This window comes from Homalodisca vitripennis, chromosome 3 (genome assembly GCF_021130785.1).
Source record: "Homalodisca vitripennis isolate AUS2020 chromosome 3, UT_GWSS_2.1, whole genome shotgun sequence".
In the NCBI taxonomy this organism is placed as follows: Eukaryota; Metazoa; Arthropoda; class Insecta; order Hemiptera; family Cicadellidae; genus Homalodisca; species Homalodisca vitripennis.
This window is the reverse complement of record NC_060209.1, coordinates 67022928-67041852: the sequence shown is the minus strand read 5'-3', so window position 1 is coordinate 67041852 and position 18925 is coordinate 67022928. Positions and strand designations below refer to the sequence as shown.

The following is an 18925-nucleotide window of genomic DNA, read 5'->3' as shown; positions in this document are numbered from 1 at the left end:
CGACTGGTATTGATGATATTCCAATGGCTTTGGTAAAACAATCGTTCCCGCTCACCTCCAGGCCACTCACGCACATTATTAATTCATCATTAATTTCTGGTTTCTTCCCATGTCAATTAAAAATTGCTAAGGTAATACCTCTTCATAAAAAAGGAAACACAACTGACCCATCAAGTTTCAGACCTATATCATTATTACCCGTATTCTCAAAAGTTTTTGAAAAAGTAGTTTATAATCAGCTTATGAAATATTTGGAACTAAATCAGTTACTTGATAACGAGCAACATGGTTTTCGACCAGGCAGATCCACAGCTACAGCAAGTGTTGAATTTATTGAATCGATTATAGACTCAATTGACAGAAATGAAAAAGTTATTGGAATTTTTCTTGATCTTACCAAAGCATTCGACAGTGTGTCACATGATGGGTTGCTTAATGTCCTTTGTGATTTGAATATAAAAGGCAAGGAATACAATTGGTCTAGGTCATATTTGAAGAATATACAGCAGTGTACTAAAATTCAACACATTTTAAACTATGCTGGAAGTCAATATAATTACATTAGAACCTATTTTTCAAAATTTAAAATAGTAAAACATGGCGTTCCTCAAGGTTCTATCCTGGGCCCTCTTTTATTTCTCTGTTATTTAAAGGGGCTCCCTGGGACAGTTCCAGGTGGAGGCTCAATATGCCTTTATGCTGACGATGCAAGTATTACGGTTTCAGGTAATAAACAGAAGACATTGAGCTTTTATCTTTTTTAAACCTTCTAACTGTTAAAGATTTCTCAAAATCTTAAGTCTTTATTTTAATTTGTTTTCGAGATATCGTGTGAATAGATATACAGAAATCAAATTTTTACAGCCCCACAAATGATAGGATTCATTAAAGCTTAGCCAATTTTGCTTACTCATTTAAAGCTGACTAATTAGCTTACAATTGGATTTTGTTTTGTGACCAACTGTATCTTTTTATTTTCAATTACTATTTTATAGTATAGCAAAAAGTAACATAATGAAAAACTTCACTCCTGGTTTTCTGGGAAAATATTAAATTTGTTTAGGGATTTCTAAATCAGAACAATGCCTTGAATGAGAATTTCCATGAATACTTAAGAATGTTGTTTTTAAACATAATGTTGATGACCAAATAAGCAGATAGATTTTGGGCAAATTTCACATAATATACTAGGTTTGTAATAGATGTTGTAAATAAACAAGTAGATGTGTTTTTATTTTCTGACTTTTTTGTTTTTCGACTTTTTTATCCTAAACCATATTTTTCTGGAAAAAATCAATATTTTTCAAAAATAATTTAAAATATTTTCAGTGGATATACATAAATAAATAAATATATATATATATATATATATATATATATATATATATATATATATATATATTATATACATATATTTATTTAAATTGGGACCTTGAGTGCAAAAAAGACTTTCCTAGGTAGTGTGAAATCATAGAAATACAATATCTTTTATGTAAATATGTAATATATTTGACACTGTTTATGTTTATATAATATAAGGTCCTGTATTTTTTTCAGTGAGAGAGTATTTAGAAGAAATACTCGTAATTCCATTCGTGAATGGAATGTTCTTTATGTTGAAAAGGAAATTGAGGTAAAGTGGTCTACAATGCTTTATTCTAATAGAATGTCAAAATAATGTGACACTTTTATTTGTACAATCGCAATTTTTTATTAAGTTATAAGTAGATATTTCTCTGAATTATAACTGTTGCTATTACATATAAATTTATTCCAGGATGCAAAGGAGCGAGGAGAGGCAGATGGTTTTGAGATCAGTTACAACCGCCTTACCTTCCAACGAGAAATTGGCCGAGGAGCTTTCGGACAAGTGTTTCTTGCTAAAGCTGAAGCTATCAGAGGTGTCCCTGGTTCTCGTCTGGTTGCAGTGAAAAAACTTAAAGGTTATTTTTCTAGGAATGGGCAGATTTTAAAATAATAAATTCAATTGAACACTTTTTGTCTACCTTGAGATTGATTATGTGTTAGAAGAAATAATTACAAATTGTGTGTACGCTGTTATTTATAAAATGATGGATGATCAAAAGTTTTATTCAACATTTAACAAAAAAAGGAAAACATACAAAATTTTAAATTCAAAATAACCCAGTACGTATAGTAAATATATTTATGGAACTATCTGAAGCAATATATTTTTGGTTTTGCTTACATGAAATAGTTTCTTAGTTTTCGGTATTCATAGTTTCCATTATTTACCACATGGTACCAAGTGGTCAGTTGTTTTCAAATAATTTCGAAGAAATGCTGTAAATGAATGTACTGGTCTGACTCAGTGCACATTCACCTGATTGCCTACCACCTGTGATAATGGCTTTGTGCTATTTGATATGAACATCACTCTAAGTTCACTACAACAGAAATCACAAACGAGAAAGACATCTCACTCACGAATGTATAATTCTTTTTCAACCAACTACAACATATGGATCAGAATCTAAAACCTTATTTCTAAATACATGTTTGAATTGATGTGTTGAAGTTCATAGCAGCTCCAAAAACCTATCTGAGCCATATTAAAAAATACAACTATTTCAATAAAAATTTGTTATAAACCTGAATAAAACTGTATTTTAATATGTGATAAGCTCTAAAAGTCTAAGCAAATGATCTATACACACTAACTCCAAAATTTTGTATGCCAGGTACTTACAAATGTCCCTAATTTAAAAACACATTACAATATTAGACAAACAGATTAGTTTAATTGGCTGAATTTTATAACAAACTGACTTTAAATTTTAGAGTTTACATAACTAAAAAAATTAAGACCGAATCTTTATTTTAAAATAATGGATTGTTTGTTTTATTACATTGTACATTTGTATCATTGAATGATTTTTTGACATAATGAAATGATTTATCGTTTTCAAATTTTGTTGAATAAATATGATTTGTATTTGTTTAATCAAGAACTATTTTGTACATTTCTCAATTTGATGTTTGTGTCTTAATTTTTGTTTGATTTTTCTAATTTGTGTATTTTATATATTAGTAGTAGTTTAATAGATAATGGATAGTTTGAAAGGTAACAGGACTACATATATTTTCCATTATTATGAGTTACAACTGTTGAGAATCATTATCTATCCTACTACTAATAGAATGTTAGACATGGAAGAAAGTAAACAAAAAAAAAACATACCAATGAAAACATGAAAGTGAAAGTTGAATTTTTAAAAGTTGTACATTAAAATCACAGACCCAGCACCAGTCAGAAGCTCAAACATAAAACAAATGTTATAACAGATGATGCATTACAACAGGCAAGTTCAAGATAACAGGAAATTCCTTTATGGTATGTCCTGAATCATTATGACGGTCTGATTCAGCAACTTGACAACTTTTAAAGACAGAATGGTATGGATTGGAGGGCAGAGAGGGATGACTATTCCAATCACTTATTCTGAATCTCAAGGTTATTGTGTGTGTTCTAAATTTATCAAAAGACATTTAAAAATGGTGTTATTGTTATAATTCAAAGCCAGTATGGCATTAAGAATAGTTGTCATTAACCCCTTATCGGCCTTTGTTGAGTGAATTCGTCTATGACTTATGGCTAAAAAACTGCCACTAACGAGTTAATTTGTTGTGAAACAATGAACTGTTTTAGTTTGATAGGTGGGTATTCAACTAGCAGGAAACTGTAAAATAAATAACACTTCATAGTTTACTGTTTTGTCACTGATGGTGCGGGCATGCTGATTGACTTACACCAATGATATAAGCCATCAGATGATGTGTTGAGATTTGTAGTTTGCTCAATGCACAATGTGCGCCGAGAATCGTGTTGCCAGTGCAGTGATTGCATTGTAGGTTTTTGCGCTGCTCCTTGTTTCAACATTTCCCATACCATAAAAAATACTAAAACCAGAATTTACAAAACCAGTGCGTGTAAATAATTGGTGAAAAAGTTTTCCATCTTGATTTTCCCTAATTAAAAGGCTTATTTTAAATTTAACAAACACAGTCAAAAGATAGTTTGTTATTACAAATTATTAGCTTTAAAATAATTATTTCGTTTATTTTTGTTGTTAGAACTGACCAAAAACAAAAAATATGTAATAAAAAAAGTACGCACTCTTAGTTTAGTTTAGTCATTTTTAATAAGCCATTAAGGGGTTAATGTTCACATATGTTTTTCTACATTATAATGGTTTTCTAATTATATGGAGTCCACTATTTGTATTTAAAACATCTACAATTGTATTTTATTATCGTAGGAACTGCTGGGGCAGAAGAAAAGGAGGAGTTCCTGGAAGAGATATCAATGCTGAAGAAGGTAGGTCAGCACCCCAACATCGTATCTCTCCTGGCTTGCTGTACACTCAACTCTGACCTCTGTATGGTCATGGAGTTCGTCCCCTGTGGTGATCTTCTCAAGTATCTCCGCAACTTGAGGCAGAAGCTGGATGCTAGAAAGCCGTCTATTACCTCGTGAGTTTCATCAAAGTTATTAGTTATTAACGCTTTGGAGTCTGATTTCTTTTCTATTATCCATTTGGAAAAATTAATTATAACATTTACAGTTGGAAAGGTATTTAAAAGTAGTTTTGGAAACATCTGAGTCCAAACAGAAAAAACTGCAAACTTTTGTAATAATTACAAAAGTTAATAAATTTATAATCTTTTGTTAGAGTAGAAGATGACTCATTGCATTACATCAAATGCATTACATAATATCATTGCAACAATCAAATTTTAATTTGGAATAGAAGTTATCAACATGTTATTTACAGGAGACGCATTACTGTCACTAATCACTGTCCTCAATCCAAGTATAGGTGAAGATAAATATACTCCTATGATATAATTTACAATGAAGGTGTTAAGATTTACAATCCACACTCTCTTTAAGACCTACCACTAAAGGCTAGATCATGGACTGGATATAAAACATACTTTTGTAACCCCATAAATTGGCTATAATTGCTACACAATGTGGTAAAGATGAAAAGCTGTTGAAATTTAAGAAATTGTCTGTTCACATGATTGCTAAATATTTGTTGACCATCAATAAAATTGACTGGTGGTAACTTTTTTCCAGGAAGTTGACAGTTTAATCAATAGGGAGTTAAAATACAGGTGGTGGGAACAGGCGTAACTAGGATTTTGGTGGAGGAGGGAATGAATCTGATTGAAGAGAAAACCATAGGGGTTATGGAATAAATCTAAATTTAAATAAATTAAATAGGCTTAATTCAGAGTAAAACCTTTAACTTCTGTACTCCAAACAAGTTGTATTGTAGTTATACTCATATTTCTTTTTAATTTTTGGGGCTTTTGAGGACAGTTGATCTCCCTTACCCACCTCTCTCAGTTATGCCACTGAATGAGAGAAAGACTCCTAGATTCCCAAGTTAAACGAGTCTAATGTCTTTACAAGTTCACAAAAAACATTAAAAAAAATGAACTCCAAATAATTCACTAAAACATTGACCTAACCATGGCCCTCTGTAGTAAGAGGCCACTGTCAGTGAAAAGTGGCAGCACTGCATGCTCAGCTCAGCTTGCAGCTGTTTAGCTCTTACACTTCATTGCCATTCCTCAAGCATCTTGTGCTATTCTGTGATGTGCTGATTTTCGGTCAAAATTATGTATCCACTGTATGATGTTATATTATAATGTTTTAAGTTTTTTTAAATATGAAGATTAAATGTGAGATGTGTTCAATTTTAGTTAATAAAATATAAACCTTCATAGATTGAAGATGTTTATTTATAAACATCTGATCCTTCAGACTTTGTTTTTGCCATAGCAAAACATGTTTCAGAGCTTTGCAAGCTTTACTATTTGAGAATTTTTAACACCCATTGTTAGCTTCCAATAATCAAAAGCTGTTATTTGTCCAATGTAGTAATTAATAGTGATTGTAGTTTGGTAAACTTACAAAATCGTTGTCATTGTAGAAAATTATATAGAAATATGAAAGGCAATATTATTTTAAGGCAAATATTTACTCAATAATTATACTAAAGAGAAATGATTTGATTTTTTTTAATTGAACAAGACTGTTAAGTATTATTGCATTAAATAACTGTTTTTTATTGCCTAATATGAAAAAGGCTACTTTTATTGATTAATAATAATGTATATATTTTTTGGGTAATTTATACTATATATATTTGCCTTTATTTACTAAACTGTATATACTACATTAATTCTATATCTCTTTCTGCGGCCTAGTGCCTACAATACCATTCCTTACTGGATTAAAATATTCACGTACAGTGACAGACCAATGAACCATTGTTTCCCGAATCAGCTGTTTACTGTAAACTCACCAACCAATCACAATGGTTGACTTATCAATTGCCTACCTTGCAAGCGTAGGCACGCTTGCTCGTTATACTCTCGGTCCCGCCTGGGACACTTATGTACTCTCTAGCCACTGCTGACCATACTTACTCTCTCCCCCATGTGTTACTCTCTTATTTAAATATTAGTTTATCTCTATTTGTTGTACATTTAAATTAACATTAAAGTCAGTGCTCTGGATTGGCAATCTCTACCAGAACGTCTCTGCTCCCGGACACCTGCGTCTACCGTGCTCTACAGGACTGGCCACAGTGTTATAAACTATTCGTTTGCGGTCGTATTGTGCGTGAGTGAATCCGTGAAGGACATCTTCCGTCTTCACGCCTGCCTACAAGACAGCAGCCTATTTCCACACTTACTGATCACAACCTGGCCCTCAACAACAGCAGACTACGGTTAGGTACCTCTCATGAAAACAAAGGTAACTGTTTATTTTCTGCACTTTATTTGAATATGCACTGTTCATAAACCCATTATGTGTAACCTAGTGAACTCTTGTTAAAATCAGTGTGTTCGGCGTCTTCACTGCCTAGTGTGAAGTGGTCCTTCTTAATCGAGCCTCTAAAATATTATCTAACGGTCCTCATAACCAAAATTCATTCTTTTCATGGTCCTTAGCGAGCCGGATAATAAGAACTTTAGTCCATTGGTGAATATCAGTGCAATCTCAACTCTTATAAGCTCTATACAGTGCATATTTCAAAGCGTGGTTTCAGGTTCTTTCACGATTGCAAAGTGAATATCACGTGCATATCGATTTTCCAGTCCCCTCTCCACTCATATCAGCTGTTGTCCTCTGCTTTGTCGACTGCATTGTTTTGTTGACAAACAAGCTTTCAGACTGTCACAGCACAGGTGAACTGATTACTTTTTAATGGTTACCGCTTCTCAATACTTGTTGGTTATCAGCATTACTGTTGTAATACGCATTATTCTAAGCAGGTTACGCTTCTTAAATATAAACAATCTTGGTTATTGACACTTTACCTTGAGCAGGACTCTATACGTACGAGCACCCTTATTGCAAAATTAAATGTTTATTTTGTCAACACTATATTCTAGTCTCAGCTTAAAAAGAAAAAAAGCTACTTACTGCTCACAATTGTTTATTATAATTTATATTTGAACATTGCTCACGCATATGTATGCATGGTTTATGGTTACTGTCACAACACTACCATACTTTACCACTGACAGTTTACATGTAGTACGTGCGCATAATGTTTCCAGAGCCTTTGCTACGAGTACATTATAGCTGAATTTATCTCAACAGTAACCTTAATTGTTGTTTATTATTTAATAACAACTTGTCTTGTTTACGTTTTGTCATAACAGTGTATTTTATTTTCTCAAAACAAAACTATACTATAGGCCTATACGAGCCTACTCTACTTATTGCATTATTATTGAGTTTTTACCTCAAAAAACTAAACAATATTATTAAATTGTGTTTCATTGTATTATATTGTTTAGATACTTCTTATTTCTTGGGGAAAATACTTCAGAGGAAAATAATTTAGTTTCTATTTTTATCACTGTCTCAATTCAAGAGGACAATATTTTGTTTACTTTTCACCTTTGAAGTTTTACACTCAAATTGATTAATTTTCTACAAACACTTTCAACATGGCGATGTCTCTTAAAGTGGCCAATGCAAAGCGAGAACACCTCTTTTCTCAGATACAAAGTATCTATGATTTAACTAAGAAGACTTCCGATCCAAATATACTTCAGCAGTTGCTTGTCAGAGCTAAATCTATTCAGAGACTTAGACAGGAATTTTCAGCGATATTAGACTTGTGCCACGAGTTGGAATTAAAAGTAGATGCCGACTATACACCTAACTATTCCGCATTAGCGAGCGTGGACGAGTTAGTTGATTACGTTTCTGCTAACGTGCTTATGATTGAGACCAAGAGACAAGCTAAAGCTAATAAAAGCGAAACTATTCCGCCTGCCTCCCCTCAAGTCAACGTCCGGCTACCGAAATTGGAATTAAAAACTTTCGACGGAGCTGCCTTGGACTTCTGTACGTTCATCAACGTTTATGAACAAGCCGTACACAACAATGCGCACTTAAGCGATGTAATGAAATTTCAATATCTCTTGAGCGTGCTTTCAGGCGAACCACTCTCTCTGATAAAGTCGCTAAATATAACTGAGCAAAATTATGCAATCGCTTATCAGCTGCTGAAGGATCGCTACCATAATACTAGGCGTCTACTCACACTACATTTAAATCAAATACTAGACCTTCCTGTCATCTCCAGCACAGATGTGAAGAATATTCGTGCTTTCCTTAATCTTTTTCACGAACATACGCAATCACTTAAAGCATTAAACAATGACATCACTAGTAATAACCCACTTCTCTCAGCCTTGTTATTACGCAAGATTGATAATCGGATGGTCACCCGCCTAGAACAGTTTCAAAAAAAGGAAGAGCTTCATACTTTGCCCCCGGTTGAACAAATAATTGAGTTTCTCAACCTGGAATGCAGCCACATTGAGGACAGTAGTCTACATGACAATATTGTGGACCCCAAGAACGCTTCAAGTTCTTATTTTGGGTCAAAACCCAGATTAGATAAACCCAAATCGTCTCTTAAAAACGTGAGCTTGTTAGCGGCTTCCTCTCCACCCTCCTCGGCCTATAAACAAGGCCCATCATGTTTTTATTGCCATCAGAGCGGTCATAAAATTTATGGCTGTCCCAGCTTCGGCCAAAAGACACCTCAAGAACGGCACGGGATTATTAAACAGCACAACCGCTGTTCTTCTTGTTTGGGGACGCACAGATTAAGTGAATGTCAATCTAAATTCACGTGTCGAACATGTCGTGGTCGTCATCATACCTTGCTACACTTCACTGATCGGCCAACACGGTCCAGTGTTAGTACGTCGGACCGCGTTCGTCCCATTGTGGAGAACGGCCGTGACGGCGGCCGGCCTGCAACACCTACATCTGCTGTCCGCCCTCCGCCTGCGACCACTGCGCTCTCACCTCCTAGCCCGGCCGTACACACCACACTACACGCTCATGGCACACTGCATCGAGACCTCGCCCCTAGTACCACGGTTCTTCTGGGTACTTCTCTTGTCAAGCTCACCGCCTCTAACAGACAAGCTTATGTCTTTCGTGCGTTAATTGATTCAGGAAGCATGCTAAATTTTATTAGCGAGAAAGCCTCCCAACTGTTGGGTACACAGCGCCGTCCGGCCACTATTAATGTCGCCGGCCTTTCTCAAACCTCTGTTCACACACGCGGATTTTTAACTCTGGGCGTGGAAACTCTTGCTGGCCACCCAGTTGCCGCCCCGCACTCGTTCCACATATTGCCACAAATCACTGTAGACCTCCCACGAGTGCAAATATCTCAGGAGGTCATGAATAAGGTTAAAAATATTACACTGGCTGATCCAACCTTCCACCTCCCTGGTGGCATTGACGTGCTTATTGGTGGAGCGCTATTTCCACATATTCTTACTCACGAGACCTACTCTCTTGGTCTCAATTTACCTCACGCCCTGGGCACCTGTTTTGGTTTCGTGCTGATGGGGACGGCTCCCTGCACACCACTGACGCAGTCTGTCTCTAATATGGCTGTCTCTCTTCTCTCGACTGCTGAGGTGGACCTCCACGCCTCTCTGCAGCGTTTCTGGACACAAGAGGAACTACCTGCTCCCAGTAAAAGGTCTGCAGAGGAAACTCAATGCGATGAATATTTTTCTACCACGCACTCCAGGGACCGTGAGGGTCGATATATGGTCCGCCTCCCTTTCAAGGACACCACTACTCATCTGGGAAGTTCCAAAGTGCATGCTGAAAGTAGACTCTATTCACTCGAGCGCAAGCTCCACGCTCCCACTAATGTGGAGTATTATAATTTATATTCTGATTTTATACATGACTATCTCTCTCTAGGCCATATGCAGGGATGCCCTACTCCTGACTTAAGCACTCCCCACTATTTTCTGCCACACCACGGTGTTTTTAAGGCACAAAGTAGCACCACCAAACTACGCGTCGTTTTTGACGCCAGTGCCAAAACCAGTTCCGGACTCTCTCTCAACGACAATCTGTTGACCGGACCTAAACTGCAAAATAATATTTGTGACATTCTTCTGCGCTTCCGCCTTCAGAACGTAGTGTTCTCTTGTGACATCAGACAAATGTACCGCCAAATCAAGGTGCATCCTGACGATCAACATTTCCAACTGATCTTATGGCGTGATCACCCCACCGACTTGATGTCCACGTTGAAGCTCACGACAGTTACCTACGGCCTGAACTGTTCACCCTACTTGGCCATCAAAACGCTACATCAATTGGCAGAAGACGAAGGTCACCGCTACCCCCATGCTGCTGAGATTCTCAAACACCAGAGCTACGTCGACGACCTGATCTGCGGAGCTGAGACTGAAGAACTCGCCGCTGAACTTCAAGATCAACTCATCAAACTCCTTCGGCTCGGTGGCTTTGAGCTCCGGAAGTGGGTCTCGAACTCTCCGAGACTTCTGCAACACCTTCCTGAAGATCATCGGGAAATCCCAGTTTTTCTGCAAACCTCTCAGGAGCCTCATTTCTCTATTTTGGGCCTAAAATGGACCCCTCTGACTGACACTTTTACGTTTAATTTTAATTTTTCTTGTGAAAACCCCACTAAGCGTAAAGTGTTAAGTCTCATTTCTCAAGTCTATGACCCCTGTGGTTTTTTGGCGCCTTGCATAATGCTCGCAAAAAATATCATGCAACTCGTATGGATTTCTGGCATAGATTGGGATGATCCGCTCCCTCCAGAAATATACAAAAAATGGCACGCCTTTTTATTTGAACTTAAGCACGTTGCTACTATTACAATTCCTCGTGCTATCCCCTACTCTGCTGCTACTCACTGGGACTTGCACGGTTTCTCTGACGCCTCAGAACTAGGCTATGCTGCTGTAGTCTACATCCGCTCTACCTCCAATGACACGGTGCACGTAAGCCAAGTTATGGCTAAAACTCGCGTCGCTCCTCTCAAAAGAGTGACGCTGCCCCGACTGGAGCTATGCGCAGCTCATCTCCTGGCCCAACTTGTGAAATATTGTGTTACTCAATTAGCTCCCACCCGCAAGTTTGGTTCTATTGTTTGCTGGTGCGACTCTACTGTGACCCTCGCGTGGATCAAAACACCTTCTTATCGCCTCAAAACCTATGTGGCTAATCGTGTGGCGCAAACTCAAGAGCTTGTGGCTATGGAGTGCTGGCGCTACATACCCAGTGCTTCCAATCCTGCTGACTGCGCCTCCCGTGGGATCCTTCCCTCTCAGTTGGTGGATCATCCCCTTTGGTGGCATGGACCCGACTGGTTGCGTCTCCCCTCCTCGGCCTGGCCAGATCATGATTCCAGCCTGGACTCGGTCTCTCTGGAGGAGCTAGGGGAGCTAAAGCATTCCACTCGTATCATTGCCTTGGCCACAGCACCGCCTACGTGGGACCTCCTCATCCAGTACTCTTCCTGGAGGAAATTGCTGCAAGTGATGGCCTACGTCTTGCGTTTTATCCACAACTGTCGTTCACCAAACCGCCACTTTGGACCTCTCTCCAAGACAGAACGGGACTCCGCCCAGCTGCGAATTTTCAAGACCGTGCAAGAGGAAGCTTTCACTGAAGATCTGGCTCTACTGCGGGACCGAAAGACGTGTTCTACCAGACTTCAACGCCTCGCCCCATTCCAGGGTCCGGATGGACTTCTCCGCGTCGGCGGCAGACTGCGCCACGCTGACCTCCCGCCGAACGTGTCTCACCCGTGCATCCTGCCCAAGAAGCACCCTGTCGTGGACCTCCTCATTGACCATGTCCATGTCAAACATCTCCACTCTGGCGCGCAGCTTACTCTCTCTCTGCTCTCCCAGCAAGTCTGGATCCTCTCTGCACGCAGCGTGGTGAGATCTCGCATTTTTAGATGCCTCACATGTTTTAAGAATCGGCCTAAAAATAACGCCCCTCTCATGGGCGACCTCCCCAAAGCTCGCATTACTCCAGCCCGAGCTTTTCTCTCCACCGGCATGGAGTATGGTGGCCCCTTTTCGCTCAAGGTTCATAATTTACGCTCTGTCCGCATTATTAAGGCCTATATTTGTATTTTTGTTTGTATGGTTACGAAGGCCGTTCACATTGAGGTGGTGACGGACCTGTCCACCGAAGCTTTCCTTGGTGCTCTCACTCGCTTCGTTTCTCGTCGTGGCCTGTGCACAGACCTTTATAGTGACTGTGGCACAAACTTCGTAGGTGCTAAAAATGCCCTACACAAAATCCTCACGGCTGACCAGCGCAAAGTCCAAGACATTGCTGCTGACCGTTCAATTCGATTCCACTTCAACCCTCCTGCTGCTCCCCATCAAGGTGGAATTTGGGAAAGTGCCATCAAGAGTGCTAAACACCATTTAAAACGTGTCATGGGACTCCACATACTAACTTTGTCTCAATTCATGACGCTCACAAGTCAGGTTGAAGCGATGCTCAACTCCCGCCCGCTCACCGCTCTCTCCAGTGATCCCTACGACCTTCTCCCACTGACGCCTGGACACTTCTTGATCGGCTCTCCTCTGGTTTCCGTGCCTGAAGAGAACTTGCTGGACATGCCCACGAACCGCCTTTCTGACTGGCAGCTGGTTCAAGCGCTGCACCAACGTATCTGGAAGCGTTGGCAGCGAGAATATCTCCAGACTCTTCAGCAGCGCCTCAAGTGGAGCACACCTTCCCGCAACCTCCAACCTGGAGACCTCGTCCTGGTGCATCAGGATACTCCCGCTCTCTCTTGGCCCCTTGCACGGGTCACTGATGTCACTCCAGGACAAGATGGTACAGTTCGAGTGGTACATCTCAAGACCTCAAGTGGAACTCTCACTCGTCCAGCAGTGAAGGTGTTTCTCTTACCTCACCTCTACAATTAACTAACTGTCACTCTACCACCGCCTATAACCTTTGTAATTTGAGCCTATGTTGCTCTTTCTCTCATTGAATCCCAAGGTGATTCAAGGCGGCCGGTATGTTAAGTATTATTGCATTAAATAACTGTTTTTTATTGCCTAATATGAAAAAGGCTACTTTTATTGATTAATAATAATGTATATATTTTTTTGGCAATTTATACTATATATATTTGCCTTTATTTACTAAACTGTATATACTACATTAATTCTATATCTCTTTCTGCGGCCTAGTGCCTACAATACCATTCCTTACTGGATTAAAATATTCACGTACAGTGACAGACCAATGAACCATTGTTTCCCGAATCAGCTGTTTACTGTAAACTCACCAACCAATCACAACGGTTGACTTATCAATTGCCTACCTTGCAAGCGTAGGCACGCTTGCTCGTTATACTCTCGGTCCCGCCTGGGACACTTATGTACTCTCTAGCCACTGCTGACCATACTTACTCTCTCCCCCATGTGTTACTCTCTTATTTAAATATTAGTTTATCTCTATTTGTTGTACATTTAAATTAACATTAAAGTCAGTGCTCTGGATTGGCAATCTCTACCAGAATGTCTCTGCTCCCGGACACCTGCGTCTACCGTGCTCTACAGGACTGGCCACAGTGTTATAAACTATTCGTTTGCGGTCGTATTGTGCGTGAGTGAATCCGTGAAGGACATCTTCCGTCTTCATGCCTACCTACAAGACAGCAGCCTATTTCCACACTTACTGATCACAACCTGGCCCTCAACAACAGCAGACTACGGTTAGGTACCTCTCATGAAAACAAAGGTAACTGTTTATTTTCTGCACTTTATTTGAATATGCACTGTTCATAAACCCATTATGTGTAACCTAGTGAACTCTTGTTAAAATCAGTGTGTTCGGCGTCTTCACTGCCTAGTGTGAAGTGGTCCTTCTTAATCGAGCCTCTAAAATATTATCTAACGGTCCTCATAACCAAAATTCATTCTTTTCAAAGACCAAAGTCACTATTCTTTCTTAGTTTGATAACATATAACTCAAGTATAACTCAAGTGGTCAAGTGTTAATAACATTTTAATTATGCTATACAGTACAACATTTGTGTAACCGTAAATAATATTGAAAAAATACTGATATTTGTAATTGAATTGCCTTATTATTTAAAAAAAATAATTTTGTAATTTACTATTACTCTTGAAACCCTTAATTCCCTAAAATGTAGCGAAATCTCTGAAAGCTAAAATTCTAAATGTTAACAAACACTACCGCAGCGACTAAACGAATAAGTCCAGTCGTGGCCGGTGAGTGGAGAGGATTGTGTTGATTGCCATATCGATGGGTGTGGCCTTCTACTACAGATGACCATGACGTAACCCTTACATTTCATTTGTTCAATATAAGGAGTAATATAATAAAAACGAACAAACCATTAAGAATCAATATATTAATAACAATAAATACGCTAGTACTCAGCGGAGTAATCACACTTATTGCTTTATACATTTTTCAATAATATGCAATCTCTTTTGTAGTATACACAGCTAGTAACCAAACTCAGCATCATGTTGTAAGAAAGAGTATAAAATCCATAAAAAGTGTTCCCTTAATTTTATAATAGACTAAAAAATTATTTATTTGTTTTTAGGATGTCTGATGGAATGTATTCAACACCTAGCACAGTGATGACAAGTTTAAATTCACACTTGTATTCAAACCGTAAGTTTATTTACATGAATTCTGAACAATTACTGTAGATAGTAATATATTTAATCACATTCATGTGATTAAATGTATTACTTGTGTTACATATGATTTTGTAACTCTTTTATTCGTACTAATTAATGAACAGAAACGAGAGAACAGCCTCTTTAAGTCCATTTAAGGTATTTCAAGTTCTGGTTGTGGGTGACGCCAGCGAAGTAGAGGAGGCCAAATGAATGTAATCATTTTTCATACGTGAAATCGGAAGGTTATATGAACATTGGTGTATTTATATTTAGTTTTTTTTTATTAGAATAAATTGATACATCAAAATGGTGCTCTTTTTGAATCACTCTATAAATATATATAGTTAATGGTTATTGCTTTGTTCAGCTCATCCAGTAGAATGTCCTGATCTGGACTATATCCTGGACCACAGAGAGTTGCACAATTTCGCTCTGCAGATTGCCAGGGGCATGGCTCATCTAGAAGCCAAAAGGATCACCCACAGGTAACATTGTGGTGTCAGCATATTTAGTGTTATCAGTACTGTGTATTGATAGTTTTTTCAAATGATAATTCTAAAATCATTCCTGTATATTTGCTTAGTACTTTTATTTTGAATAATTCTACATTCACAGTAATTATATTGTTTGCTAAATTAATAATATTAATCAGCTACAATTATGTGATCTTTGTATGATGTAGGGTTAATAAATTAATAACTAAAATTTTATTTCAGGGATCTGGCAGCACGAAACATTCTGATTGACAACAATAAGGTCCTGAAAATTTCCGACTTTGGTCTATCAAGGAGAGGTAAATTTGAAACTGGTTTATAATAAACGATTTCACTATCAGTTATTGTTTATTCTGTAATACTAAAAGGATTCTTTGACACTTTCTCTAGGAAAGGAGTTATGATTTTTCTTCTTGTTAGAACGTTAACAAAATTTTTGTATTTTATCAAAGTAGGTGTAGAGTTAATTTGGCATCTCTTGCCTTGTTACAATCTATGTTTGGTTTATTCTTTATATTTTATGTATATTTATTGACCTCAATTACTGATATAAGTAAAAGACGTAAAATCCAGATTAAATAGTTTCAGGAAGTAGCCATTTTTTTCTATCTGAAACCTCTATATATTCTTAAAAACTATATGCTTTTAGAATAAATTTGAATGCTTATAATTTCAAAAAAAGGGCATAAGATTTAATGTTGTTCTTATGAAGTTAAAATCAAGATGGCCACCAGTCCAGTCGGCTCTTAATCCTAAGTTGCAATCGGTGACATATATCTGACAAGAACTATAGATAAGTAGTAGATAAATTATCCTTTCTAGATTAAAATTCAACTGAAAACTTTAAATGTATTTATCTTATCCTAATTTACATACTAGTAGTAGATATATTAGGAAACATGATTTTTCCAGACATCTGTGTTCATGATTTTTTTGTATCGCCAAACAACGGAAAATATCCAGAAAAATTCAGTTTTATTCACAATCCTTACATTGTCAAGAACAAACTCCAAACAAAGAATATACATTTACATTTAGTTCACATTAAATCTGTTATTGTCATTTGCACTGATGCTAACTTTAAAAAAATTCTCTGTATTTTTCTTAAATCTCATCCTTTTAGGTGTGTATGTAAACACTCGTAGAAGAAAAGTGCCACTACGCTGGTTGTCGATTGAAGCTATGAGAGATTCACTGTACTCAAGTAAATCCGATGTATGGGCATTCGCTATCTTACTTTGGGAAATTGGAACCCTTGGTAACACATTATATAATTATTATACTATAGCAAACTTGATAAGAAGTTTCATATATTTAATTTAGTGTAATACAGTTATTTTTAATTTAGTGTACAGATTCTTATGTATTTCAATTATTTCATTTTTCTAAATAGCACGGATATTTTAGAATAAATGTTTTATTTTATTTAAAAAATGTAAGTTTCTTTAAAATCAATGGCATTCTATGTTTACTTTTGCACAATACAGAAGAAATTATTACAGTTATTAAATTAAAACACTCAAAATTTACATGGAAAGCAAGCAATAACTTCTGCTGTATAGCTTGTTTTATTATCTTTTTGATACATTTAAATTATATTTAACTAATTTTATGGTTTGAATCAGGGATTAAACAATGTCTTGCTACAAAACAAAGAAAAATAGGTATAAAAACAACCTTTTTCCAACAATAGCTACAAGCAGGATTTATGTGTACGAGATATTCTAAAACACTGGTTGATTCAATTCCCTACTGTAATTAGTGAATTATTTTATCACACTGTGTTGTCAATATTTGAATGCTTGCCACTCCAACACTAACAATTACATATTTAAATACCTGTTAATAAATATTTAGTAATATGTTTAGTATATAATTACTATGTATAGCACCTTAATCCTTAAACAATCAGCATGAACTGCATTTATCTCAACATTCTTGTTCAGTGTATAAATTTTAATTTTATATTAAATTTAGACAAAGATCAAATGTATTGTCTAACTTTGGTGAAATTCAAAATGTAAGTCCAATTTATAAATACGTTCAAAAACATTTTAATTTTTGATATTTTTATTTTTCGGGGTATTAAATGTTTTTTTACTTATAAAATGTAATGTTTTTTATCAAACACATTAAAAGTTTTCACCATTCATAACAAACAAACGCAGTTTTAACAATGAGAGAAATTGTTTCAAAATGATTTGATATTGATTTTCTGTAAAACTGCAACGGGTTCCAACAACAATTACAACACTATTTAACTTTTCAATTTCCAGACCCCTATCATAGCTTTTAAACTCAAATTCTATGTCTAAAATATAATGATAGAAGTTGCCATATTTGTACACAATTTATTTTACTTTAATGTTAAATGTTTAAGGTGGTTTCCCCTACCCGACAGTGGCTGATTATGACTTGCTTCATTATTTAAGAAATGGCTCTCGACTTGAAAAACCAGACATAGTTTCACAAAACTTGTGAGTATAATTTTGATCAGTAAGTTACATAACATTGTGATTCAAGCATATAAAATGTTTTTAGGATCATGGACAATAGTATTATATAAAATTATATTAAAATTATCAACTACTATTTAAATAGTTAATGCTTTTTAAATTTTTCTGTAAATGTGACTATTTTATATTTGACCCAACAGATATTCCGTGATGCTTGTGTGCTGGTCAGAGTTAGCGGATGACAGACCTTCGTTTGCTGAGCTCGTCTCTTATCTAGAGCCCAATCCCAACAATCATGTTTATGTAGACTTTTCTTCCAACCCTCGCCTGCCACCTACTTGTGCATATGTTAACATAGAAAATACATCTAGTTCATCTTGTAAATAAAATAAAATAATTATGATAAAATGTTTACTTTTCCCTTTTTCTCTATCTCCCAAAAATACATTGAGCACTTTTGATATTTTAATATTATTAGAACATTAAAAACAGTTCAATTAAAACTGAATTTAATTTAAATAAACCTTGGTGATGCTGATGAAATACCTTATTATAATAGATTTTAATTTTGAAGAAATTAATATTTTCTTACAATTTTTGTAACATGATTATTAAATTCAAAGCAGCTTTCTGTAATTTATTAGGACCACAACAGCAAGTTACTATAGTCAACAATGTTTGGGAGAAGTTTTGCAGAGTTTAAATATTACATATCTAGAACATTACCAAAATAATGCCTCTTATCTCACAATGTTCACAAACTTGGGAGAGAAATTGGCATCTGCCTTATTCACTTGATCCTATTATGTGTGGCTTCTATTCTTTAACTTAAAAAAGACTTCTGCAGTAGGTTTATTTCCTCTGAAACTGACATTGATGACACCATTATTGACTATTTTGACTCAATTCCAAGTAAGA

At 36.4% G+C, this 18925-nt stretch overlaps 1 protein-coding gene across 2 annotated transcripts in view; it reads left to right on the top strand.

Moving 5' to 3' along the window:
- The window catches only part of LOC124357010 (fibroblast growth factor receptor 1-like), a 31111-nt gene extending 12692 nt beyond the window's left edge, over positions 1–18419 (top strand). For both annotated transcript variants that reach the window (XM_046808379.1, XM_046808380.1), the window contains exons 9-17: positions 1558–1633; positions 1778–1943; positions 4281–4494; positions 14976–15046; positions 15425–15542; positions 15774–15850; positions 16675–16809; positions 17932–18028; positions 18208–18419. In XM_046808379.1, coding sequence (XP_046664335.1) covers positions 1558–1633; positions 1778–1943; positions 4281–4494; positions 14976–15046; positions 15425–15542; positions 15774–15850; positions 16675–16809; positions 17932–18028; positions 18208–18394 — 1141 coding nt within the window. In that variant the 3' untranslated portion in view covers positions 18395–18419. The remainder of the gene's footprint in view (positions 1–1557; positions 1634–1777; positions 1944–4280; positions 4495–14975; positions 15047–15424; positions 15543–15773; positions 15851–16674; positions 16810–17931; positions 18029–18207) is intronic.
- Positions 18420–18925: the final 506 nt, after the last annotated feature.